This window comes from Crotalus tigris, unplaced genomic scaffold (genome assembly GCF_016545835.1).
Source record: "Crotalus tigris isolate CLP2741 ecotype Arizona unplaced genomic scaffold, ASM1654583v1 scf7180000017536.10889498, whole genome shotgun sequence".
NCBI lineage: Eukaryota > Metazoa > Chordata > Lepidosauria > Squamata > Viperidae > Crotalus > Crotalus tigris.
In genome coordinates this window covers 5,915,732-5,943,647 of record NW_024096460.1, presented here as the reverse complement: position 1 = coordinate 5,943,647, position 27,916 = coordinate 5,915,732, and the positions used below count along the sequence as shown (strand labels likewise).

Sequence of the window (27,916 nt, the reverse complement as noted above, 5' to 3'; positions counted from 1 at the left end):
GCTACTATAGGGCCCAATATGCACTTTTTTTCCCCAAAAAATTTGTTTCAGGTGAAAACAAAATAACATAATTTTTTATTTGCAAATACATGACTTTGCTATAATGGAACCCTGCTGACAAATATTAAAAGATAAAGGATTAAATAAGATTTTATTGTCACATTTACCTTTGTCAAAGATGTACATTTAAAAGTTTCTGAGCAAGATTAAAAATTTCTCAAATGAACTGATGAGATGGCAACAGCACTTATTGAACAAACTGCACTATAGTAGCTTGTATATCCAAAGTTAATAAAATCCAAATATTTTTTTGTTAATTAGAACAGACTACAGCAATGAAAAAAATGCATGTTAAGGCCAAAGAATATATTAAGTAGTGGAATAGAAATGTTTTACAGTTCCAAATATCCAAGGAGATAAATCATTTAAATGCTTTTTTTATTCATTAGAGACATAGAAGACTAATAATAAATAGATCTCAGACTGTTTAGCTATTGAGATTTTAGCCTGAGGCAGTCTGACATCTTTAAAAAAAAAAAAAAAAGGGGGGGGGAGATTGGATATTAATGAGTGCAATTATGCATGATCAAAACAATAGTGAACAGTTCACTATTTGGTAATTGAAATAAAAGCCAAATTGGATGCTTAAACTGCACGGTTTTTTTTTTTATCATGGGGGTTAAAAAATACCCCCAAGCCCCCAAACCTCCACCAACTCTGCAAACATATAGTAAAGAAATAAGTGCATCCAAATATATTTTGAGCAGAATCTGCTTCGTGCTTCCAAAAGCCGAGTCCCCCCCCCCTTCCCAATAAGAAATACAATTTAAATTTAAGAGGAAATTTTCAAGTTAAGCGCAAGTCTGGGCATTTTTGCAAGTAAGTTGCAAGAGCTTTATCTTCATTAAATGTTCAGCATTTATAATTTTCTAATACAAAACTCCGACATAACTGACCACTTCCACTATGTGCTTTCATGTGTTATGAACAAAATTGAGACAATAAGGATAGTGTGGCAAAGTCACATTAAATCCACCAACGTCAAAGTAGTATGTTTAGGACATTCACAGATGATTTACTGGTAATCGCTTTTCTACATAAAAAGGCAACCATAATGTCAAGTGATCTACATTAGGCTTGTAGAAAAAGATTGAAACAAACCTCATCTCTACTGAAAGAGCATGCAGAGAGGATAATTCACATTTGTTCCAATCCGGCTTCTTGGAATTAAAGGTTTGTTTGTTTTCTCCTGGCAATGATTTATTTGGCTTCATCATTAAAAAGCCTGCTGATTTAAGTTCTTAGAAACAACCTCTCTAAAATTCAAGGCATGATAGTACACGAGGTAAGGTTTGATTTAAAATCATTAGAGACCATGTTTAGTTGCTAAATCCCTTTTTTTTTTTTTTTTGGAAGGTATGGCAACAAAAGTTACAACTGTTTCAAATTTCACTTTGCTATTTACCAGTACATCCTGAATCTCATCAATCAGTACAGGCTGATTATCTTCATGGTTCCATTACAAAACTTGTAAAACTGTATCAAAGTGAGTAAGCCATCTAAGTTCAAGTCTTTTTTTTTCTTTCTATCTGCTGTGCACAATAATCCTCTTTTGTAGGTCATTTCCTCAAAGTTAAATTCCAAAATATTTCTGTAACAATTAGGAAAGATAGTCCTATGTTAAGCTCTATTTAAATCTGAGAGATTTGAGTGTTCCTAGAATCTCCATCCACATGTGCTAAGGATCGAGAATCTCTCGTTTGTGCGTATTCACTGTCAGAAGACTCTGTAGGGTCAAGTGAATTCTCATAGTCACTGTCTTCTGATTCATTAACATTCTCATCGGTGGTGGTGTGGGAACAAGGCTGCATGGATGTTCCACTGCCTGAATACTTCAATCCTGTATTTGTGGAAGCATAACTAGAGGAGCCCACTGCTTGAGGTCGAGGCATAAAAACACTGCTTTCTAGAACCCCAGGACGTACAGCATTGTCATGATTGATCACACTGAAGTCAGCATAAGGAGGAGGAGGATCAGAAGCATCCGATTCTTCAAGATGACTTTCCACAACAAATCCAGGATGTGTTATTTGTGGGATAAATATAGGCTCCAAGGTGTCATTTGTCATTTGCCTATTTAAGAGAGTCTGTTGTAATCCTAGAAAAGTATAAAAGTAAAGTTTGTAATACCGACCAGTTACATTAAGACAATTAGTTTAAGTTATACTCAACTGGTAAGCCAAGGATTTAAGTGAAAAGTTTATAAACAAATATCATAGAAATAGAAATCTTATACATTATTTTGTTATTATTAGCATGATTAACATTTATATCCTGTCTTTATTTTGTTGTCTGGCTTAAGTATAGATTCTCTTAGGATTCTCGAAGGATAGGCAGGAACACAACTTTTACAATGGGTCAGTATACATAATACATAGATACATACATAGAGACTTCCGCACAAAGAAAAGTACATTTAACAGAAGAGAATATATAGGATCTCTCTCTGTGTCTCTGTGTATGTGTGTGTGCGTGTGTGTGTCTGTCTGTCTGTCTATCCATCTATCATAATTATCACACAGAGGATAGACTTGCTGCAAGAATAAACTGAATTTAATTTCAAGTATCTTAACAGAATCAAAGCTGCAGCTTACACAGTTGCTGTACACTGACTTACCAAAAACAATAGAATTTCTAATGGGACCTGAATCACTAGAACATTAAACTGAGGCTTCACATCTCTTTGTTCTTTATATTCACTATTCTAAAAAACATATGAATATATACAATCTATTCAACCTTTTCTATTTTTTTAACTTAACAGGTAGCTGGATCACAATTCAGTTGTCATACAAATGTCACCACAAATTGCATCCTGATGTCATTTTTTCCAGGTTTTTTTGTGGGTACAATATTAGATTACCACTATGTGCACCTTGGCATCCTTCCTTCACATTACTAGGAGAAATACGTCTACTTTGGCAACTTTCCACATGTCATAAATCTCTAACTCTTGGAAGGAAAGCTACAATTTCTAAGCAAGCATTCTGTTTATAATGGTATCTCCTTGGCAAAGGCAGTGTGCTCCAGTCTTATGTTTCTCAGACCACTATACTTTGAGATGGAGGAAGGGAAAAATTAGATAAATCAGATACCAAACTAATCACATACCAAAGTACTTTTTATCTCAACATTCAACCATATCGACAGAAAAACGTTTGTTTTTAAGGAATAATATACAATATACACACTACCAAGACTTTCTTAAATTTTGCCTTCTTACAATATGTGTAACATTCATACATGCATGCATAGGGATTTAAGAATTTTCTATACTAACTTTTTTTACAAAATAAATTTTGGGCATCTTCTCACGTGGAGATACTGCAGCTTTTGAATCCTAAAAACACTTCAAGCTGGATCCAGATTTCACTTCCATTAAAAAAAGAATCTTTCAGAATCTGCACTGAATGAAGGTAGCTTTCACCATGTATTTCTCCCCTCACCCTGCTAGAGGTTTCCGCAAACCTCTGCAACAGTTTTTAGAGAGAAAGGAAAATGGAAAAATATAGTCTGCTTTCCAATTCCTTCAGGAAGGACTCTCTTGAATGAATTCATGCTTGTGGGGTAATCTGGAGACAATCCAGATTTTTTTTACTTAGGGAAATACAATACTCTTTCCCCTCTGCATCACTTACGACTGCAGTATAGTATTACAACGTGGGCATTCACATTATCTCTGTGACATAATTACATTTTGATAGCTCCTTACTCTGAAGTATGGTAAAATAGTTTTCTCTCTTTTTTTAAAAAAAAATCATCCCATAATTATGCTATCCTCTGTATTAAGAGTTCTTGTACATTATTAATGAAGAAACACACCTTATGGCAAAATGCAGAGGATTATCGTTGCCTACCATTTAGTCAACCTTTTGTTTTCAAGCTGCGTATGAAGCACTACACACACATTGCCACAGGCATCTTTGCTGTTCTTCTCGTCTGCCATCTAAGCTGCCGCATTATAGCTTGCATGAATTCAGTGAATAAAATTCAAGTTCTCTGATGACTTTGAACTTTCAACTACCATCTGTACTTTAATGACAATAATGCAACAGATAGATGCAGGTTCTATATTTCCCCTCTCAATGTAATGATTTATATTTTCCAATGTTTAAAGGTGATATTGGGCAGTATACAAATAAGCAAAATTGATGGGTTCTTGTCATGACATTAAGTAAACCAATTATAAATGAGGAGAAAATTGAGAAATCACCCCCACACCAGGGTGGATGGTCTCATCTTCTTCCTCCTTTAATGCTTCCTATTTGTTTGTTGATTTTTTTCACCTGTTTGTTTTAATAGGATTGAGATCCAGCACAGGTAAGGGGCCTCTTAGGGAATCAAAGGCCTTTTTATCTAAAGATCAAAGGCAAATCTAGAAACAGATTGTTTTCCCCATAAATGCCAAAGCTTGCATTTATGTGGAAAATCCTGTGACTGTTACATTTACTTTCCATAACTGAGTTGTGTCTGATGCAAGCATTAGCAGAAGGAATATGTTATTCTTCTGAAACTCAGGGGCTTTATTTAATTGTCCATTGTGTATACATTCAGTAAGTATAAGGAAATATATTGCTTAAAAATAATATTTACGGGCAATGGTGTGCTTATGATATTTCAGGAGACAATTGGATAACAGTATTGAGGTGAACAGAAAACATATTATGCAATATGTCATAATCCAAATGCTGAGCTCTATAGGCCTGCAGTTCTCTCTGTTTCTGTTACTGACATACATTATTTTCTATCAATTTGTTATTCTAATATACAGTCAATTAATTTCTTCATTCCATACCTAGTCTAATTCTGTTTCTTCTTTATCCACCTTCTTGTTTTATCCTTTAACTTCCTGCCTAGTTTGTTAGAACATGCCATCCAATTTAAATACTTGGCTATTATAGAAGATACATCTAAATTTAACGTTTTGAGCAAAGCAAAAGAGATAGTGCCATAATATAAAACAGACTTAATTTTACTTATTTAATAGATTGCTCATTATAAGATAAAGTGGTGAGGAATTACCAACGAAATGGAAAAAAATGGCTTCCCAGCCAGCTATTTATAAATGGTATTATGTATACTGCCAAATGGTTATTAACTAGAATTTAAGAACTGCAATCCTAAGCTAACATATTTTAAGGAGACAATTTATTTATAACTATACAGAGCAGAATGAATCTTTCAGTTAAAAGATTATAATCTTTAACCATTATTTATATACTCCAACTTTCACTTCTTGGTCTTTTCAGTGAATATGTTAAACTTGTATAATTTAATCCTAGGTCTTGTCACTATTTTTTCACTGTTTATTCAATTAGCATAGCTATACCAACTAAAATATTAGCAGTGGACTGGCGCTACATCTGAACCTTACTGTGTTCCTTCTCTAGTAGAAATTACATATAAAACTCAATTTAGTCATTACACAAATGAAGTATCTGCTCTTTTCATAATTTCAAAATTAAAGGCAGTTATAATAGGTAAAGCCTATAAAAATCAAAGCTCCAGCCATAGTAAAAGAGGAAGATCGAATTAAAAACCATGCTCAGATGTACATTTTTCTCTATCTGCCTATCAGTATCCCTCTCCATGAAGTGTATAACATGCCTAATATTTGCATTAGGAAGGACACCAATCACTTAAAATTATTTCCTAAAGTAGCTTATGGTATTATCATTAAAATGAGTATTCTTTTGGCAGAACAGGGGGATATAAACTGAAACAGCAACTCACTTATTTTACCTCCCTTAAATAACAGGAGCATAATAAAGCTTAACACAGCTGACTGCAACATCAATTTTCTAAAAGAGTTAAAAAAAATTACAGGAGAGTCTTACTTATTTTCTGCTCTTTTTCATTTTTTCTTTGTGAGATTTGCCTTTTTAGCTTGTTCACCTCCGCTTGGAAAGATTCAACAGTTCGCTCGCTTTTCTCTACATCTATGCATACTGCCTGGGAGAAACACAACAAGGTTATTCGACTGACCCTGCCCACCTCTGCCCACCCCTGCTGCAGAAGAAACTAGACCAATTTCCACAAACTGTCTAGCACCAACCCATCTGTCTAGTAATTCTGGTTAAATGTCTTTTGTACGATTAATGATCAAAAGCACCATAATACAGAGTTCAGGGCTATTGACTTGGAGGTTCTGCAAAGGCATCTTGTTAAAGCAAGCTATACTTCATCAGCTATCTCTTATTGCAAATTATTTCCAAAGTGCATCTCATGGCACAAAGTGGCCATGAGTCAATAGTGAATGAGACAACCACCTTCTGCATAGCTGGATAACATTCCATTCATAATGCCGCCATCCATATTTTCAGCACATAATTAGGTGGCTACTTATGGATGTAATAATAACTGAAATAATTGGAATCCAATTCAAGGAAAGACAAAGGAGCTGGAAACAGGACTTAAAGCTACCAAAATAAAGAGTGGTACACGCTGAAAATGTGATTGATTTGTTTTTGTCAAAATTGTACGATGCATCCTTTTAAGATCCTTTATGAAATATTTAACAGAAAGAGCTATTAGGTATTATACATAGGAGCCCAATCTTGCCAGCTAATCCAAACAAATTCCTACCCTTGAATGCAGTTATAGAGATTCTGCATTCTGCCCATGGAACTATCACTAAGAGATCTAATACACATTATTTTCATTTGACTTTACTGAGCTTTTGTGCAATGTACTTTTAATCTTAAAATAAGGGTCGTTTTAGCTTTAGTTTCTTTATACTGGTACCTATTCTAACAATAGTTTTCTGTTCTTTAACTCACCTAAAGCATAATGTGCAAATATTAGCTGTAATATATTATAAATATAGGTTGTCCTCGACTTACGGTACAGCAGTTCATTGAGTGACTGTTCAAAGTTACAACGGCACTGAAAAAGTGACTTATGACTGCTTTTCACTTATGACCATTGCAGCATCCCCATGCTCACATGATCAAAATTGTCCTGGGGACATGTGATCCCCTTTTGCGACTTTCTGACTAGCAAAGTCAATTCACTTAACAACCAGGTTACTAACTTAACTAAAGCGATTCACGTAATGACTGTGGCGAGAAAAGTCGTAAAATAGGGCAAAACTCACTTAACAAATGTTTCACTTAGCAACAGAAATTTTGGGCTCAATTGTGGTCGTAAGTCGAGGACTGCCTTTACAAAATAGTTTTTTATGTATTAGTATAATAGCATAAAAAGTCTGCCACAGTAAAGATTGCCAAATTTTAAAATAAAAGGAGTTACCTGTACTTTTTCCTGAAGTGCATTATAAACCTGATATATAGCCCTGATGTCCTTCATCACTCCATCTTTATCAAAAAAATCAGTACTAAAAATATGAAACATAATGTATTAGAAATAAATTATCATCAGATCTTACTTATTCCCTGTCACCCTTAAAGTCCATTTATATTTCTTATATAGTCATGCATAGAATACCAATGCATGAACTGCTGTGGCTGTTTGAAAATCCAATTTTTTTTTGTCTCTGCCTGCTTTGATAGTGATAGTGTAGAAGAAATATAGCTTAGAGAAATCTAAGTTACACATCAAAGAAGTACATACTTCATTTTTCCTCATTCCCATTAATTTACTGTACTGAGAAAAAAAATACAACTATAAAAGATATAAAAATCTATATGTTGCAGACACCTGCACATATATTCTATGTGCACGATACCCTAGCATGTGCCTGCATGCTAACCTTAATCAACACTTTCCTATATTGCTAGAAACTAACAATGATATAACAAAAGCAGATAATCAAGAAAAGCAGATAATCAAGAAAAGTGCATGTGTATTTAAATCTATGTTTATTTCTTAATATGCCAAATTGGCAATGAATAAGTATTGAAACATTGCTTACCCATGTTCTTTAATAACTTTGGTATAGTTTTGAGAAGTATTTGGCACTGAAGAGACCTTATATTCTTGCTGGCTTGTGTTGCCCAGGTTAGGGATAGTAAGTGACACTCTTTGATTATACCTACATTAAAAAAAAGTTCAGATAATTAATAAACATCACAGAAATTCCTGAGATTCTAAACACAGCAGTAATTCATGTTAACAGAAACTTACTTTTTTTAATTTTAGGGAGAAAAGGCTACTATTAACTGTATCTATAGTTAGCTACAATGTTTAAATTGAATCTGGAGTGACTATCAATTTAACAATTGCCTAGATAGTTGACAACTATTAATCTTCCATTAACTGTACATGCATGCTTTTTGCGATACTACAGGAATGCAGAAATTTGGGTTGCTTTTTTCCAATATCTAAATTATACCTCCTGGTTAAAAAAAAAAAAAGGAATTTTCTTTCTTTTCTCTCAATTAGAGTAATAGGCTAGAACAAACTATTTCAATTAAAAACAAGGAACAGAAACTCGTAAATCAATTCCATTGATTAAAATGGCTCTCTCTTTCAATTTTTCAGCTAAAGTTTTAGTTAATTACTTTATTGATTTAATCTTGCAAGTTGTCACCGTATTTACAAGAAAGCGTTATAGAGAACCGAAGTTATTTTCATGACATGCTAGAACAGGGGTTCTCAAACGTGGCCACTTTTAAGACTTGTGAACTTCAACTCCCAGAATTCCCTAGCTAGCATGGCTGGCTGGGGAATTCTGGGAGTTGAAGTCCACAAGTCTTAAAGTGGCCATGTTTGAGGACCCCTGTGCTAGAATCTTAGCAATCTATGGGTTGGATTAAGAAATAAGCCTACAGCATAGAAAGATGTATTTGATTACTAAAGTGCTGAATGCAGAAAAGAAATGATCAAACAGACATATAGGAAGATTTGCTAGGAAATAGTCTAATAATACCTAATATACAACCGGGAAACAGAGCACTTAGCCAACACAAACAAACAATCCAAAATGTTTGAAATTAAAATTCTATCCGATACTGTTACCGAAAACTAAGTTCTATAGATGTGTATTTCATACAGTACCTTAGATTCTGCAATTTAACTTTAGAACAATATGACAACTTCCATACGATAACAAACTTCTGTATATTTTGTCTAATTAAATAATTTTAGTACAGCCATAGGCAAAACTTGGTATGGTCTCAATAGCTTCACAAATTCTGAAAACTGTTTGTTTACTGAAGCAAATAAGAATTATAATTAAAAACCTATTAATGCTTACACTCATATTATGGTGAGATCCAGTTATATGTATGAAGCCAGAGAAACTTACGGTAATAACTAACCAGGGTAAATTGTATTGATTTCAATGAGTGAAATTTAACATATTTTAAAGCATCAATGGTTAATTTTGCTTGGTTTTGGTAAGGGAAGAAAAATGGAACCACTTTCTGAAGCCTAAATGAGTAGGAGTGAAAGAAAACAACTTGCATTTTACCTAAGTATGCAGAAATGAAAAAGGCTTTTTGAAAACTCAATACTAGGGTTAAAATAGGTGTCTAATTCACTTTTTCCTGTATTGAGTCATTATTTTATTAATAATACAGTTCATATAGATCCCCCATATAATAAAAATCATTTACCTTCGATTTGGTCTAAAAAGGACATATTCTAAAGCATGTGTAGAATTATTTGCGGTGGAGATGAAACTGAAGAGAAGGAAGACAAGGTCAGGTACTCCAAGTATTTGTGTCAGCTGTTTATGGATGATGTGTTCTCTATATGACATTTGTTGCTGAGTATTCCTTCTAAATCTATACCATCCAATAACATTCTGCAATAAAAAAGAGTAATGTTTCATTATTTAGACACAACTGTTCAGTAATATCATGGCCTTTCTAAGGAGTCATTCTAAACTGGGACAGTAGGTGGAGGAACCTATTCCAGAGTAAGGAGGTTGTTACCAAGAAGGCTTGCTTCTGAGCACCCACCCCAACGGAGGAGGGATTATAAGCCTACCCACTCCACAGAAAGTAAAGGGTGGGTGGGAAGATTCTATAGAGATCAGACAGAAATAGGGATTTGAGTCATGGACAGTGTTTGAATTGGACATGTAAACCAAATGCAACCAGTGAGGCCCCTATGTTACTATATCACAGTGGTTCTCAACCTTTTTAATGCCGCGACCCCCAACCGGTCGTAAGTCGAGGACTACTCAACTGGTCGTAAGTCGAGGACTACTCAACAAGTGCAGCACCATTTGCAGAATGGGACTTTTGGCGGGCTCAGCAGGGCAGAGACAGCCTGGACAATTCCTATTGGCTTTTGAAAGCCAATAGAATTAGACTCTATTCAAGAGAGTCTACTCTATTGGCTTTCAAAAGCCAATAGAATAAAAGGGAGTAGCACAGCTAAGGAAAAGGGGAAAAAAATGGCAGACTGCGTTGTTTGGCGACCCCCGTGAAATGGTCATTCGACCCCAAATGGGGTCCCGACCCACAGGTTGAGAACCACTGCTATATCATTTGCTAGATCAGTGTTGTCTGTTCAGAAAGGACCTACTATTTTTAGAAGCTCTACCTTCCAAATCATCCGTGAGGAAAGCCTCATAGTAAGCAAACTACAGTGATCCAACAAAACGCTGAGGGCTTGGATAATTGTTGCTAGAGAAAAGGTTGGAATTGCCACATGAGCCATAGATGGGTAAGGAATCTTAGTGAAATCTTCCATTTGCTGATCCAGCATGAGCTTCTAGTTCACAGCTCTCTACCATGAGCCACACGCAGATATTACATTATCCCACAGCATCCAGATAAAGATTTTAGATCAGTGTTTCTCAACCTTGACAATTTTAAGGCATGTGGCCTTCAACTCCCAGAATTTCACAGCCAGCATTGCTGGCTGTGGAATTCTGGGAGTTGAAGTCCACATGCCTTAAAATTGTCAAGGTTGAGAAACACTGCTTTAAAGGTTCTCATAACTCTACTTTAGAATATGACAGGGCCTACTGAGATGTGACCAGGGCAGCAGCCCTTTTGAGGCTCCCAATCACAAAAGGTGTTTGCTTCCTTAACGATAAATGTTACTAGACAACTCATGATCTGTTGGGTCATCGTTTTAGAGATATTTCCTTACCTAGACAGAGAAAGAGAATGACCATGATTTGACAAAAAATCAGCAAGAACAGGGACAACTTCTGACTTCCTGTCAGCCTCCCCATTGAATTTCCTTATGGGAAGCTGGCACTGAGCATCAGGATCCTTCCTTCCTTCCTTCCTTCCTTCCTTCCTTCCTTCCTTCCTTCCTTCCTGTAGCCTTATTAATTATAACCATCTAGAGCAGTGGTTCTCAACCTTTTTAATGCCGTGACCCCCAACCGGTTGTAAGTTGAGGACTACTCAACCGGTCGTAAGTCGAGGACTACTCAACTGGTGCAGCACCGTTTGCAGAATGGGACTTTTGGTGGGCTCAGCAAGGCAGAGACAGCCTGGACAATTCCTATTCGCTTTTGAAAGCCAATAGAATTAGACTCTATTCAAGAGAGTCTATTCTATTGGCTTTCAAAAGCCAATAGAATAAAAGGGAGTAGCACAGCTAAGAAAAAGGGGGAAAAAAATGACAGACTGCGTTGTTTGGCGACCCCCGTGAAATGGTCGTTCGACCCCAAATGGGGTCCCGACCCACAGGTTGAGAACCACTGATCTAGAGTAAGCTACATCAGTAAGTGATTTGTTCATAAGCTATCGCTGTCTCATTCTTCAGCAATGGAAAAATGGGGAAAAGAAATATATTTTCAAATATGTCACTACTATCATGGGGGGAGGGGGGGGATGAAATTGTGCTATATGTGTTTGCAGTGCTCTTTACATATATTCTGCATAAATATGACCTAAAACAGGGGTGTCAAACTGCCAGCCCGCAGGCTGGTTTCATCATACCTGAGCCGCACCCACCCCATTGCCGGCAATGGCAAAAAAGCCCCGATACGTTGCGCAACATCACATGACATCGCGAGTTTGACATGTCTGACCTAAAATGTGATTTGTTTTCCACACAAGTCCTAAAACTAGATAAAGAGAACTGAACTAAAGAAATGAGTTGGAAAAGTTCACTTATTCACTGAGGAAAATGATCCAAAATTACATATTTGTCTTTATTAGTTTATCTACCACTATTGTATAAGTTTTTTATTATTATTATTAAAAAGTTTTTATTTTCCATTTATTCATACAAAATACAATTAACCATTGGTACCGCCTGCCCACTCCCCCCAGGCCGCGTCCACTCTCTCTAAACCTTCCCTACTTCCCTCCTCTTTCTCTCCTCCCCTCCTACTCTCTTCCCCTCCCCTTCTCCTCTAACCATCCTACTTCCTCCCTACTCCTTCCTCCCCTCTCATCCCTCTCACACACATGAACACAGCATAGGGGAAATGCCCAAGCATTTACCATGACTATATTATCATTACCCACCCACTCACCCACCCACCCACCCTCAACCCTCCCCCCCTCGCTTCCCAGAGCAGAGTACAGGGTTATTAATAAGAAGGTTATTAACTATTGTATGTTGAAATCAGTAAAAACTTTTTATTTGATTTGATGCTGCAGGCAATTTTACTAGTATTCTTTTTGATTGAAATAGACTGTTCATTTGTAATTGAGTTTTAATTTAAAAAAACTTTGAAAATAATTGACTTGTTCCTATGCTTAGATAATTATGTTCTGAAATGGAACCTCTTCAACCTCTCAGATAAAAATCAAAAGAACAATGGTTCATAAATTTCATGACTTTTACTATTTATATGCTAACGTACAGAGTATGGGAAACAAACAAAACGGGCAGTTACTATCAAAGACAAATATGATTTATTAGGTATAATGGCAATCTGGAAGAATGACTCCCATGACTAGAATAAGGTAAAATTAAAGGATACAATTTAATTAGTTGAGGAAACAATAGATGCCACAGAAAAGGAGGAGAAATTGTACAACATATTATCATGCTCTGAGAATCCCAAATGTAGGAAGCATTTGTAATATAATAAGGAAAGGAACAAAAAATGCAATATTATTGTTGATGTCTAATAATCATCTTCCATCCAAACAGATGTGGATCACACCTTCAAAAATCAAACTGCACATTATTCAAAGCGGCAGGAAGCTACAGTGAAAGGAGACTTGAGTTAACATGTGTCTCTACAGTACATGATTCTTACAGGAAATTCCCCATTTGTCCTGCTGATTATTTCCTATTTTACATGTGAATGGAAATCACAAAAGAATCAGCTAACATTGACTTGATACTAACCAATATGACAATAGAAAAGTGTTGCATAATGCTGGAGTTTTTGATTTTAAAATAAAAGTGAGTATATTCAAATATGTATGTTGAGTTTTAAAAAATAAGGTTAATACGTTCGGTCAATGGGAGCCTGGAACAGGAGAGGCTAATAGGAAGAGAGGCTAAAAATGGTTTGGACTTCTTAAGAAGAGATATTAAAAGCACAAATGCAAACAATGCCTGCGGGGAAGAACAAGGTCAGCAGAAGACTCAACTGAAAAAACAAAACAAAGGATACATGCAATAAATGGAAAAAGGCCAGGATCAGATACAAAAAAGTACAGGCAACTACCTCAGAACTGTAAAGCTGGTGTTAGTAATCCCAAAGGTGCTTTTCCAACAGGCAACTGGACTTTGTTTTTTTTCCTTGAAAACATTTTGCTTTCTCATCCAAGAAGCTTCTTCTGTTCATCTGAAGAACTGGTGAGAAGCGAAACATTTTCAAGCAAAAAAATCAAGAGAAAGCACTTTGGGACAACCATGACTTGGATGACTGAGAATCTCCAAAGACACCTGGTGTTAAAGCAGAAGTTCAGAATGAATCAAGTTTAAGGGCAGATGTTTAAAGTAATTTTAAAAAATGGCTTCTGTATAAAAGTTTAAAATAAAAGGCTTAGTATTAGGGTTAAGCCTAACCAACACACACAAGAATCGGTACACCATATCTTTATCTCTGTTTTCAATACATGAGAAACAGAAAATCAGCAAGTTACAGGCCAGTCAAATCTAATACTTAAAAGAATTCCATAGAAGGCAATAAAAAGATCAGCCTGTAAGCAAATTAAAAATGATGAGATGTATTAGAAATGTATGTGGATTTATTGTGAACAAATCTTGCCTTATCATGCTTAATACATAGTACATCTTGACGTCAAAATCTGACTAAATACTACATAGTTAAGTGTGGGCTGGATTGCAAGATAATTAAATCAAAATCATATATTCAATGTATTCAGAAATTGGGAATACGTACTAAGTGCCCAAGGATCAGTCCTAGGTTGCTCTTAATATTATTATTAATGATTTTGATGAAGAACTGGAAGGAATAATTATATTTGCGGGTGATACAAAATGAATCGCTACTACCTTAACCAAAAGAAATAAAATTAGAAATGATCCTGATAAAATAGAGAAATGTGACGAAAGTAATGGATTACATTTTATAACTCTAAATACAAAGTGCTTCACTAGCAATATAATGCGGTTGCTAAAAAAGATAAATGCTATTTAGGCTGTATCAAGAAGTATAGCATCCGTTCACTGGAAGTAATAGTTCTATATTATTCTGCTTCCGTAAATCACCATCTTATGTACTATTTCGGATGCACAACTTTAGGAAGAATTCAGAGAAACTGGAGCAGATTCAGAGAAAGGCAAGAATGATCCTGGAAACTAAAAATTAAGTTATGTGAAGAGAAATTGGGTATATTTTGCCTTAAGAATAGTTGAATGAAAGGGAGATGGCAGCATTCTTCAAATGATTGAAAGGATTTAACAAAGAAGCCCACCTGTGGGGATAGAGAGTAATGGATTTAGGTTACGGGAAAGCAGATCCCAATTAAGTATTAGAAAAAAATGTCCTGGATGTTGTTTAACAGTAAAACCTATTATGAAGACAGGTGGTAGCTTTCCCTCTACTGTACATATTCAAGTAACAACTTAAACAGCCAGAGCTCACTGAAGCTTTAATTCTTTCAGAGCTGGGGGTTGGCATCATAAGGTAGACTAGATCAGGAAATTAATTCCATAGAAAGACTAGACTTACATTTTATTGAATTAGGCCAGTAACAGAATCTTGCAAGTCTGCCTGTTATTGTCTTAATGGCTTCTGGATGGTTACTGCAAGATCATCGCCATCATAGCTCCCTATAGTTGGACTCAACAACTGAAATGGCTCTTTTCAATTTTTGTAACGCTACAATGATTTTATTCATTTATCAGATTTAGATGGTCACCTAACTCAAACAATTGAGATGCTTGGCAGCATATACTGTACTTTCCGGCGTATAAGATGACTTCCGCAAGCGTTAAAATCAGCGCCGAAGTCGGGGGTCGTCTTATATGGCGAGTCGTCTTATACACCAGAAATAACGGTAATTTCCGGTGTATAAGATGACTTTCTAGCCATGCAACTCGGCGCTGAAAATGGGGGTCGTCTTATACGCCGGAATATACTGTAATCCACAACAAGCAAACAATAATGAATCAATATAGTTAAAAGCAGCAGTAAAAATCAATAGGCACTTGGGAAACCCAGTTGACTTTATAGCCTTCCAAAAATTTGACCCCAAGGGAAGGATGTTATAAAAACCTTTCAGAAGAGTTGGAGCCAACTATATATTTTATTTATTAAATTTAGAAACTGCCCATTTCCCTAACAGAGTCTATGGCATATGCATATATGTGTTTCATTTCAGAGGCAGATATTACAGTGAAAATGGCAGGCCTCTTAGGTCCTGCCGGAAGACATTACTTCAAGGAAGGGACCCAAACTATGCCCATCCTAATAGAGATGTGGGAAAACCAGAGATCATGGGGATTGATTTTATGAAAAGTAAATAAAATTGGCTGGAATGAATTCCAAAGATATAATTAGGTCTTTAGTGTGATGCTTAGTTTGCTTATATCACATTATCCTCCCATTTGGGGGGCATTTTTATCTACATTTAACTATGTATGTATCATCCTATAGTTTTTTTTTAAGAGTATACTGGTAATCTTTCAGTTATGACTCTAATGGACCCCACCCAACACAGCTGTCATTTATGATGGTCAAAAAGCAGGTCACCCACATGACTGACCTGATTTAATAGCCTTTTTGGTGGTCATTAAGCAAATGCTATAGTCATTAAGTGAATCAATGCTTCATTATGGGTCAGTTTTGCTGAAAACTGGAAATAAATATCCATTTTTTTGCAAAACCGTGTAAAATATAGTTGTGCGACTGTGGGACACCAAAAGACACCATAAATGTGACCAAATTGTTTAGCGTCCCAAGTGCAGTCACATGATTAAGAAGGGGTAAGGCCACCATCAGAATGTCAAATTTGGGTCATAAGTACCTTTGGGAGGATCTGTCATAACTTCAAATTGTTCCTAAGTGACCAGTTGTAAGTTAAGGACTACCTCTACTGGAATATTTTGGAAATGTTCAACTTAAAGTCACTCCTTCTAAGAGCTACAGAACAATAAATATGACTACAAATGGACCTGAAGACATGTAAGCTTACTTTTCTTCGATTTTTAAGAATCCTGTCCAAATTCTCTTCATTGACTTTGCCTGCATAATCATAAAAACTTAAAAAAAGAAAAGAAAAAGAAAACAGAAGTTTAGATTATACATTTAATCATAGCAAAGTGTTGTGAAGCATAACATACAGATGTGGAAAAAACTATTCCTCACTAATTCTTCTATGTTCCAAGCTGTACAGAGGTTTATGCAATACTTAAAAGGTTGGGGAAGACATGCCCTCATTTAAAACATGCTCTTACTCAGAACATTTGGCAGAATTTCACAGCAATACATATAGTAAACAAATAATGTGTGAAAGAAATGCTCTGATCAAAAAGAAAAATGAACTTATCAGATCAAGCAACTCTTGATACATGTGGAGCACTGGAAAAGATTCCTGCCTCCAATAACTTCTATTCACCTGATACAAATTGTTTCCTGAATCAGAGAAATGTAAGTAGGTATATTTCTAGGAAAAAATCCCAGTTTAATAGAGCATGTTTTTAACAATTTTTCGCTATTTCAGCTTGCAACATATATACACTTAATATGCAAAGCATCATATTAATAATATTATGATTATGGCCTCTATTCAGAGAAATGAAGGATTATTTACTTTACACAACACCTGTTTAATTAATTGAAAATGTCCCAACCAGACAATGTGTTATTCTTCTATTTTTATATACTTCACAGTATAAATAAGGTCTCAGAAAATAATTCATTGGGTATTTCTGAAGGTTTTTTAAATAAGCTTTTTAAAGTAGATGAATTTAGAGATGATTTTTTTATTAATGCAGTGTAATATTGAATAAAAGAACAGATGAAACATCACAATTATACATTCCCTGAATTCATATTATATTTTAGGTTGTATCTTTTTATTAATTAAATAATTATTTTTCAGTTTTTATACCCCATTCTTATGGGCAGGATACAGCACAAGAAAAATTATAAAAACAACCCCCCAAAATAAATAAACAAACCAATCTCACTCCAAATTACAATTAACAGCATTTTGGATTGAATGTCTTTCAAAATAAAACTTCAAAGGTCTTAGTTATTTATTTATATTTACATTTAAAACTTAAAACACCGCCCAACACTACAACATTGAATGGCATACAATAAAACATCATACAATACAGGTTGTTGTTTTTTTTAAAAATAATAATAATCTTAAAACAGTGGAAGGAAAATAACCATTAAGATAATCAAACACACAGATGGAGAAACAGCCTGGTTTTCAGAGAACTTTGAAGCTGGGTTGGGGGCTGAATACATCTTTTGGCATGGTGTTCCAAAGGGCAGGCACTGTAACAGAAATATCTTCTAAGTATCATGAAGAAGGGGCTTTAAGAATCTTTCTGGACGAAGAGTTTCAAAGTGTAGGGGCTTTAAAGTTGCCCTTTAAAGTCAAGGGCAACTACCAATCCTTACAAGCAGTCCAGTAAGGTACCATGATCAATGGTACTGAAGGGCACAAAAAGGGTTAACAGAACCAAGAGAGGTGTCCTTTACCCAGGTCCTGATGAAAGTCATCCACCAGAGAACCAATATCATTTCAATCTCTATCATGAGTCTGAATTCTGATGGCAAGGATCGAGATTTTGCTGGGACTATCTAAAGCTGAGCTGCCACCACTTTCTCAATAATCTTTCTCAATAGCCAAACAGAAGATTGGAAACAGGAAGAAGTTATCAAAAATTGCTGGATCCAGGGCTACTTCAAGTAAGGGATCATAACTGCCTCCTTTTAGATCAGTGGTTCTCAACCTTTTTAATGCCGCGACCCCCAACCGGTCGTAAGTCGAGGACTACTCAACTGGTGCAGCACCGTTTGCAGAATGGGACTTTTGGCGGGCTCAGCAGGGCAGAGACAGCCTGGACAATTCCTATTGGCTTTTGAAAGCCAATAGAATTAGACTCTATTCAAGAGAGTCTATTCTATTGGCTTTCAAAAGCCAATAGAATAAAAGGAAGTAGCACAGCTAAGGAAAAGGGGGGAAAATGGCGGACTGCATTGTTTGGCAACCCCCGTGAAATGGTCGTTCGACCCCAAATGGGGTCCCAACCCACAGGCTGAGAACCACTGCTTTAGATGGGCAATATGACTTCATCCTTCAGAGAACTGTTCACAATTTGTCTGATCCAATAACTCATGCCTGCCTAGCTATATGAAGGAGCCAGGAAGGGCACATATCATATGAAAGCTGATTAAATTCATATTATCCAATTTCTTGGGTATAAAAAGCTTACGAGAATCCAGGTAACTTCAGAAGATTTAGCCCTACTTAGTATATTACAGGGGAGATGGGCAGCATAAAAAATTAATAAATAAAATAAATTAATTGGTAGCTCCTGATCTTTAATAACATATGGAATTGTATTGATAGTTCATTTATATCACACCTATGATAAAGACTCAAAACAAATCATTTTACTCCCACAATAGGAACTCTGAGAAATTGAGAATTAATTACTGGTCCAAAATTATCTACTGAATACTATAGTTGAATGAGCACCTACCGTAGGTCTCCTGAGCTCCATTCAGATGCTTGACCTGCTATGCTACACTGATTCTTAATGTTGGATTTAGCCAACAACAACTGGTAAAGGGGAAAAAAAGTATGTGATAAAAGTAACCTACCTAAACAGTTTGGAACAAGGCTCATGATTATGGATTTCTGGAAAAAGAAAACAACACAATTGTATTACTCTAAGGAGATAGACATGCTCTAAAGATAATTTAAAACATTATGTTCCTAGCCCACATAGATAGTTCCAGGTTCACACAATCAGCAAATACTTCATTTTTCACAGGACATATCAGTCCACATTTATTAATAATTCCTGAGGAACATAACTCTGCAAGTTTGGCAAACTTAATCACTTCTCAGAATGAATGTATTAAGTAAAGACTTCATTGATATTACATGCCCACAATGAGTGGATCGCTATGGAAATAGAACAGTGTTTCTCAACCTTGACAATTTTAAGGCATGTGGACTTCAACTCCCAGAATTCCACAGCCAGCATTGCTGGCTGTGGAATTCTAGGAGTTGAAGTCCACATGCCTTAAAATTGTCAAGGTTGAGAAACACTGAAAAATAGAACATGATTATCTAAAGATAATCAAGTAAAGTAGATTTGTTGCCAAATCTTCAATGCAATTTATTTGCTTTAGGAACTGATTCATATTTTCAAATTATCTGTCAGAATGTCCCACTTAGGGCAGATATGGAGGAGAACCATCTCTGCAAAAGACCACCTCCTGAAGTTGAAAGCACAACTGCTAGGATTATGTGAACTACTAAACCTGCCAATAATAACCAGTAAATTTAAAACAGAACAGGGGTAGGTAGAGACAGAAGAACCACAGTTGCTGAGAAGCTGTTCTTTCCTCCATCAGGAGAGCTAAGCCAGCATTTTATAACTCTAAACCAGTGGTTCTCAACCTTTCTAATGCCGTGACCCCATAATACAGTTCCCCATGTTGTCGTGACCCCCAACCTCTTATACATCACCATGTGCCAGGGGCATGGCCAAAGAAAAGGGGAAAAAATGGCAGACAGCCTTGTTTGGCGACCCCCGTGAAATGGTCGTTCGACCCCAAATGGGGTCCCGACCCACAGGTTGAGAACCATTGCTCTAAACCTTCCATCAAACATGGCCTTTCTGAAAATCTCTTTATAACAACATGACATCTCTTAAATCTGTGTCTCCGAAAATATGGCAAAAACCTTTACAAAATACAAACAATTCCGACTCAATTTTAAACAAAGGTGGATAAGAGAGGCACTGACATTCCTCTGTCTCCCTCCACTTTTGCAGAAAAAGTCAAGATAATCACTTTCAAATTTAATGTTCAATGCACCATGAATCTGTTAACCTGGAATAATTGTCTGTACTTGAGTATACACAGTCATATTCATGACTCTGCATATGTTAAAATCAGAGAACATATAAACTATACTAAGCAAGATAAATCAAATAACACTGCTTGCCTCCTGCCGAAATACTTTCTGGACTCACATTAACTTGATTCTGTAATCAGAGTATCCATAATCAAATTTTTAATTGTGCAAGCCACCTAAAGTCACTTATGCAAGATGAGCAGATATACAAATTGAACAAATAAGCAAGCAAACATGCAATATAATCTAAATAGATACAATATTACATTGTATTGTTAGAGAGAAATTTAATAACACTTACCAATTACTTGAAGAAATTCTGTGTTGCTAATCTGAGAGTCACTAATACTGAATGTCTCCTCTTGTCTTACCTCTCCTAATAAAAATCCTTCCTGTAAAAAGAAAAATATTTTGATTGAAGGTAGAAAAATAAAAGCTGAATTTATTTGTTTTCCCTTATGATGCACTTTTCATAGCTTCACACAATTAAAAATGGCATTTACCTTTGTTTCTCTCAGCAATAGGAATTAATATAAAAGTTAAAAGGCATAAATTGGCAGTCCGAGGTCCATTCCCCTTGGGGTGGACATAATTCAGTCTATCCAAGTATGAGATGATTCTCTAAACCTCACATTCTGAAAAATTAATGGTGCGTGAAACCCCATTATATAACGCTGGCTATAACCTCCAATAGAATCCCAATAGTTTCCAACAGAGTTTAAATATAAAAGAAGTTTGGCACATAGATTTTATTCATTTTTAAAGATATAAAATTTGTACTATTAGTTGTTTGTGGAGCTAAACATCCATGCATAATTTAATGACCCCAATTGCACTTAAAATAAAGAAAAAAATCTACATAGAGATAAAAGCAAGTTTGAAAGTTAGAGGTATTTCTCTTCTTATGTAACCATAAGTTAAAAGACAAACCACACAATGAATACAGGCAAGATCATGGTGAAGCTAACACATACAAGGGTGTAAATGCAAACTTCTATAAATTACTTGCTGCTGGTTTACTTCTGAACAAATAAAGCTAGCATTGCACTCCCAAACTGATATAGCAAGGCCATTTTTTTCGTGATAAGATTTACTGATAAATATATTACTTTAATATATGAAATCCTACTATACTATAGGAGTTATAATACTGGTAACTTATTACCATCTAAGATGGCAATGCTTATTTATTGAGTTTGGTCAAATCTTTTTCAGAAAAGTGGAAAAACCATTAAAATTCAAGTTCATTTCTCATATTTTTTTAAGAAATGCAAAACTTTAACAAAATAAATCTATTAATTATTAAACTTATGAAAACAATGGCAAACAATGTTGTTTAAAAGTATGAAGCATACCAGCAACTGAAGGCATCTTAGAAGACATCCTTAAATATTAACTTCTTTTCAGATTTGTTCTCTATTGTTTTATACAAAAATAATCTCAAATAGTTCTCATACAGATTCATATATATTGGGACAATAATAGGTTTTTGGCATTTGGCCTCTATACATCACTTTTAAAATGAATTGAATTTGAAATGAAACACACAAGATGGGAGAGAAGCAATGACCTTCAGCTTTAAGGGATTTGCAAAAATGACATTAACTATTGAAGAATTACACACGGTTTAATACACTCAGCCCCCTTTTTGGTAGCTTATAAATGGGACAAATGGCTGACAAGCAGTTTTAAGGCCAGGTGTGGCCTGTTCCCTCGTTAATCCATGACAAATCAATAAAAATAAAGCTGTGGAGCTGGTTCTGAGTGTTACATTTGCATTTGGTAGCTGTTCACCGAAAAATTCATCATGAAGTCTAAAGAAGTGTCTATGAAAGTGAAAGAGTACATCATTAGGCTGAAAAAAAAAAACCAAATTAAATCCACTATACAAATAGCAAAAACATTGGGAGTGGCTAAAAGAACAGTCTGGAACATTTTTAAAAAGAATTAAGAACCTGGCAGGCTCGGCAACACCAAAAGCCCTGGTAGACCACAGAAGACAACTAAAGTGGAAAGCTGCAGAATTCTTTGACAACATCAAGCCACGTCAAGAACACTGTTGAGGTAGGCATGTCATTGTCAAAGTCTACAGTCAACAGCTTCATGAATGTAAATACACAAGCTTTACAACAACACACTGTTTTAAATAAAAAATCAAAACCATTCATGTGACCAAGCAGAAGACCCTAATTCTTACAGAAAAGCATATGGAACAGCAACACACAGATATAAGTTTGAAAATATATTTGGCCAGAATCTGCATATGACAGTAAGTTTTCACATTAGCTGTTTTAATGGCTAATTTGACCTATCTAATTCTAAACCATCATTCATTATATTTTGCTTATCTAAAATTATCTGCATTAACAAACCTTACCTTCCTAGTAAACCAAGAGTAAAACTGTATTCTTCTAGCAGTACCACAATACAAATTTGGCAGGTGAGGCTTCCAAGCAATACAGCTAAATTATAATTTGCAACTCTCCAGAGGATAAACATAATTTCTTTCTGTTGTCAACTAATATTTTTGTCAAATGGAATACAGAAAACATCATTCATCAGTGTGTACTTTAGCTTCAAGCAGAATTATCATTCTTCTCTCATGACTTTTCTCTAAACAGAATTCTCTTCATTAACAATGTAAGAAGGTTTCATCCTATATATTCCAGATATTTGAAACAGATGAGGGTCTAAAATTTAAAATATTTCATTGGAATGTGTTGTAGAGCACTCCTTCAAAAACAACAGTTTAGGAAAGCATGGTGGACTCTCATAAAATGTAAGAAATCTGTAAAAATCCATAATAGCATTACAGTGATATAACTATGTAGTGTCATGACATCTGATACAAGTAGATAAATGCAATTATTTGCATGATTACAACAATTCTGTTTCTGCAATACAGTTAATGTGAGCATGGTTTAAACCTTTATCTTTCCAGTAATTAAACTTCCATAGTAATCTGAATTTTATTTATTAAAGTTTTTGTTCTGCCTACCTCCCCTATAAGGTGACTCTGAGTGGCTTACAAAACAATCCAGGGGTATTCATGTTCACACAAGCCAAGTATCTCTCTTTAGTGACATTCCCCAAATGAAGAAAAACTTTATTCTGGGCAAGGCATACTATTTTGCCTTTAGCAACACTAAAGGGAAGATATTCTAAAATTCCATTTGACAAACATGTTTGCATGTGGAACTGTTGATGAAGACATTCAGCACATGTTATTTTACTGTACTATCTATAGGGATATTCATAATGCCCATATCCTGCCTCTTTTATTCTGGGAGATTTGACAATACTTGTATGTTGTTCCTTTTTCCAGATTATAAATTGTTTATACAAACATACACACACTCACACTCCTTTTTTGGGCATAAATCATGACACATAAAACTTATATATCTAATTTATAGAGCCACCCATCTCATGAGCAAGGGTGGCAAGCAACCAATTATGGAATTTATCTACCATGTGAAATCCTAAAGACTCTAAGCAGTTTACAGAACTCACCGTATAAAAACTTATATACTAATTAAAATAAGCAATCCAGTTAAGTTTCCATTTAAAACAATGCTAAAAGTATTTTTAACTTTACTGAATGTGATGATGATGCTTATAATTAATCCCTGAAGGAAACCCATGCGTTCACCTGCTTCCAGGCGGCCATGAGGGTGGGAGCTATCTTTGGCTCAGCGGACAACATATTTCCAAGGAAGAAAGCTTTTAAAAAGAGCACCTGGTGTTGCTCTCCCAACTCCCAAACTCTCTGATAAATGAGAACTCAAGAGCAGGCACTCTGTCAGTTTCCCAAGTAGACCAAACAGGAAAATCATGATGAACTAATTCTGCTTTATTATAAGGATACATTAACAGAAGTTTGCAAGTCTGGAAGTATAACTTTCTCGCCATTTTTTTCACCACCTGGTAACTTAGGGTGGATCCTTTCTCTCTGCCTGTTACTCAGTGGTGGGCTCCTCCACCTTTTATCTGATTGTCCCCTTGACAACATCCCCTCCCTCCCAGATCATTCCATTCCATTGCATGCCTCTTGTTTGGACAAACATGGGGAAAAGGAGTCCCTAAAATAGCCAGAACCAGAACCATATAGATTCAGCTAAAGCAAGCAGACATTTGTTTGGCAATAGCAATATAGGATGATGCTGGAGGCAGGTGATCACTTTAAAGACAATAATAAAGCCATTGTCTGAAGGACCAGAATAGAGACAGAATAACCTGGGCAAAAAAAACAACCTCCTCTACATAGTTGCTAAAAGCTGACACTCACTTGATGGCACATAAATAAAAACTGAATGACTAAGATTTGAACTGAACCTGGCAATCTATAGGGGATCAGCATACATGCCATTGTATCCTGGACTATAGTAATTAAAGTTTCCAGGTGGGTCTTCAAGAGCAGACACAAATAAAGACCTAAATGAATCAACATGACCACAGACATGAGTGACTATCAGTTAAGGTTGCCACCTGTATACTAAAAGCAATGAACCTCCTAGACACAGTCTCTACTTATTTTTCAAGCAAGAACTTTGAATCTAGAAAGAATCTCCAAATTATGACCCTGCTTTTTCTGGGGAAAGACAGCCCCATCAAGACTCAAAATTGTTCGATGGGCCCAAGGTAGAAATAGGCACATCTGGAGATTTTCTGCACATTGATACCTCAGTCTGAATTGATAGGTGATGTTCCCAGTGGTTTCATGTTAAACATGAAATAGGACTGGGAAAGAAATGAACTCTGAGGCATTGCATATCAAAAGGCCTGTGAGTCTGACCCTCTCCCTACAGCGATTCCCTACAACTATCTGGTCAGTTAGGAATAGAATGATCGTAATACTGTGCCTCCAATTTCCAGTCATGATCTGGAAGGATATTGTGACTGACAGTATTGAAAGGTGCCAAGAAATCTAGGAGGACAAAGATGCCAAACACTGTTTCGTGGGCTTCTACCTCATGAAAGGGAATAGAGCAGTAGAGATAGTCCTCAGCTTATAATCGCAATTGAGCCCAAAATTTTGGTTGTTAAATGAGACAATCATTAAGTGGATTTGACCATTTTACGACCTTTTCTGCCATAATTAAGTGAATCATAGCAGTCATTAAGTTAGTAATATGGTTGTTAATTGAATCTGGCTTCCACACTGAATTTACTTGACAGACAGTTGCAAAAAGGTAATCACAGGACATGGCAACCATCATAAATAGGAGCCAGTTGTCAAGCATCTGAATTTTGATCAGGTAACCATGGGGATGCTGTAACGATTCTAAGTGTGAAAAATTGGTCCTAAATCATTTTTTCCACTGCCGTTGTAACTTCAAACTGTCACTAAATGAATGGTTGTAAATCAAGAACTATCTGTAGTTGTCAAATTTCATTAGATCTACCTAGCTTCTTGAGTAGTGGGGGAACCGGTACCTTTTTAAAGACCTTTGGCATGTCCCCTTCACTTGAAAGCTACAGCTCTGATCTAACTTCTATTCTCTTCACTGGCCCCTTTATTAGCTAGGAGGGCTAATGAACAATGAAACTATTTCCTTACAACCCTACTGGAGGATCAGGGCTGAGGCCTATTGTAGCTAATACTGCTAATCTGAATGTTGCTATTTGTGAACTATTTCAAATATTTAATCAGAATAGGCCTGACTACTACTTCATTTTCCTGGATTATTTTAAATTTAAATAATTAGAAATGATATGTTATTGTTATCTATAAGGTGTTATATAGAGGAACAAACTGATTTTATAATATCAAAGGTAGAAATACAAACATACTTTTGGCGTGGTCCTCACTTTCCTGGCTTTCTAGAAATTGGTAAAAAGCTGCATTTGCAAAACATCTTTGTAAATTAGTTGTATAGTCATCAACACCTTATTAATCTAATGCCTTGTATTATTATGGTAATTTTTGTTTTATATTGTAGTATCTAGATTCCCACTGGGTTTAGGTGGAAATAAATAATATAAATGGTACATAAAAAGATTGCCTTTAGAAACAATACAAAGCTACCATTAACATTATTCTACAGATTTTGATTAATTTGTGGTAATCCCTCAAGCAACAGTATTGCTGTCATCTCTTCCTTAAAAAAATATTCTCAAAAAGGTTATGTGCTATCTTAAATATGCTGAATTAACTTAATTAAGGCAAGCCAAACATCCTAGCAGCCAAACATATTGATTTTTGTCTCCCCCCCCCCTTTAAATTTCCTGAAGAATCTTCTTGGATGAGAAGCAAAATGTTTTCAAAGAAAAAAAAAAACTCAAAAAAGTCTAGTTGCCTTTTGGAAAAGACATTGAATATGTGTGAAAATATACAAAATCCTGATTATCTTTCACCAGGGTATTAAAAGAAATGCAATCATATTAACATCAAAATCTACTGATCTGTTTCCTCATTTCTCCAAGTTTTCTTTCACAACCCTCACTCTAATAACAAACTTTGATTCCAAATAGGAACAGAAATAGAATCACTTAAAAATGAAAAGTATCAAGATATTTGAAACAACAACAACCCTGCAAACATTGTCTGAAACAATCTAGTATGGACTGAGTATGCTGATCTAGAATGCTTTGAATTCAACAGATAGTAACTATCCTGAAAATGGACCTAGTTGGACCCAACCATAAAGAGTACATACACCATCTGACCATAGCAGATCCACCCTTTAAGCTTTTAAAATGCACATCCATACCAACACACATAGGAACATCTAATCACACAAGCACAGTTACTCAAGATGTACAACGCAACTGTCGTTTCTAAAGTTTCTACTCTCTCTAATGAACCTGGGCATTTTTTCCCCCAAAGCTGAAGTGATATTACAGCTGCAAAAACTACTTCCTCAATATAATTTTACTGAGATAGCAATTCCTAGACTGCCCAGTCTAGATTTCACAAACCTGCTTATATAGCCTGCCTCCCAACTAACGGTTCCCCCCCTTTCACACGACAGCTCCACAGGTGCTCCATCCCCAATAGCGCTGGGTCTTCATTGGTAACCTATGCTCTGCTTTTCCCGCGACCCCACCCCCAAATACTTGCTTCTTTTCAGACACCCCTCCAACCACTTTCCCTTTCGACGGCCCCTACTTCCGCGGGTCCTTCCCTTCTTCCGTCCCACTACCACCTCGGTTCCTCAGCGGTCGCCGTGCATTCCTCCTCCTCCTTTCGGTCTCTTTTTGTCACACTGATTTCCTTCTTGCAGATCGCCCCTTTTCTCGCACTTTCCCTCCGTTCCAGAACGGGGCAGGGAATCCTTCCCTTCCCATCTCGAGGAGGATTAAAATCACCGGCAGGCCAAAATAACTTACGTGATCGGCGCTGCTATTGGCGCTGTAGTAACAGACAGAACTGAACGTATAGCCTGAAATGGAAGCCGCCATGACGGAGCCCCACCACCTCCGACGACGACGATCCCACAAGCCACCACACACCCGCAACCTCCCCGGCTCACCTCGCGTCTCGATTTCCG

At 36.0% G+C, this 27,916-nt stretch overlaps 1 protein-coding gene and 1 long non-coding RNA gene across 2 annotated transcripts in view; one reads left to right on the top strand and one right to left on the bottom strand.

Moving 5' to 3' along the window:
• LOC120307553 overlaps nucleotides 1-16,499 on the top strand; it is a 60,068-nt gene extending 43,569 nt beyond the window's left edge. The window contains exon 3 of the long non-coding RNA XR_005556580.1: nucleotides 13,042-16,499. This is a non-coding gene — a long non-coding RNA (uncharacterized LOC120307553). The remainder of the gene's footprint in view (nucleotides 1-13,041) is intronic.
• On the bottom strand, nucleotides 53-27,906 carry ABRAXAS2 (abraxas 2, BRISC complex subunit). Its single transcript, XM_039342228.1, has 9 exons — nucleotides 27,756-27,906; nucleotides 20,725-20,815; nucleotides 19,157-19,193; nucleotides 16,506-16,572; nucleotides 9,579-9,769; nucleotides 7,934-8,053; nucleotides 7,312-7,396; nucleotides 5,898-6,012; nucleotides 53-2,158 (listed from the first exon to the last, which is right to left on the bottom strand). The coding sequence occupies exons 1-9, from the start codon at nucleotides 27,825-27,827 to the stop codon at nucleotides 1,692-1,694; spliced, it is 1,245 nt and encodes a 414-aa protein (XP_039198162.1). The 5' UTR covers nucleotides 27,828-27,906; the 3' UTR covers nucleotides 53-1,691.
• Between the last annotated feature and the right edge of the window lie 10 nt (nucleotides 27,907-27,916).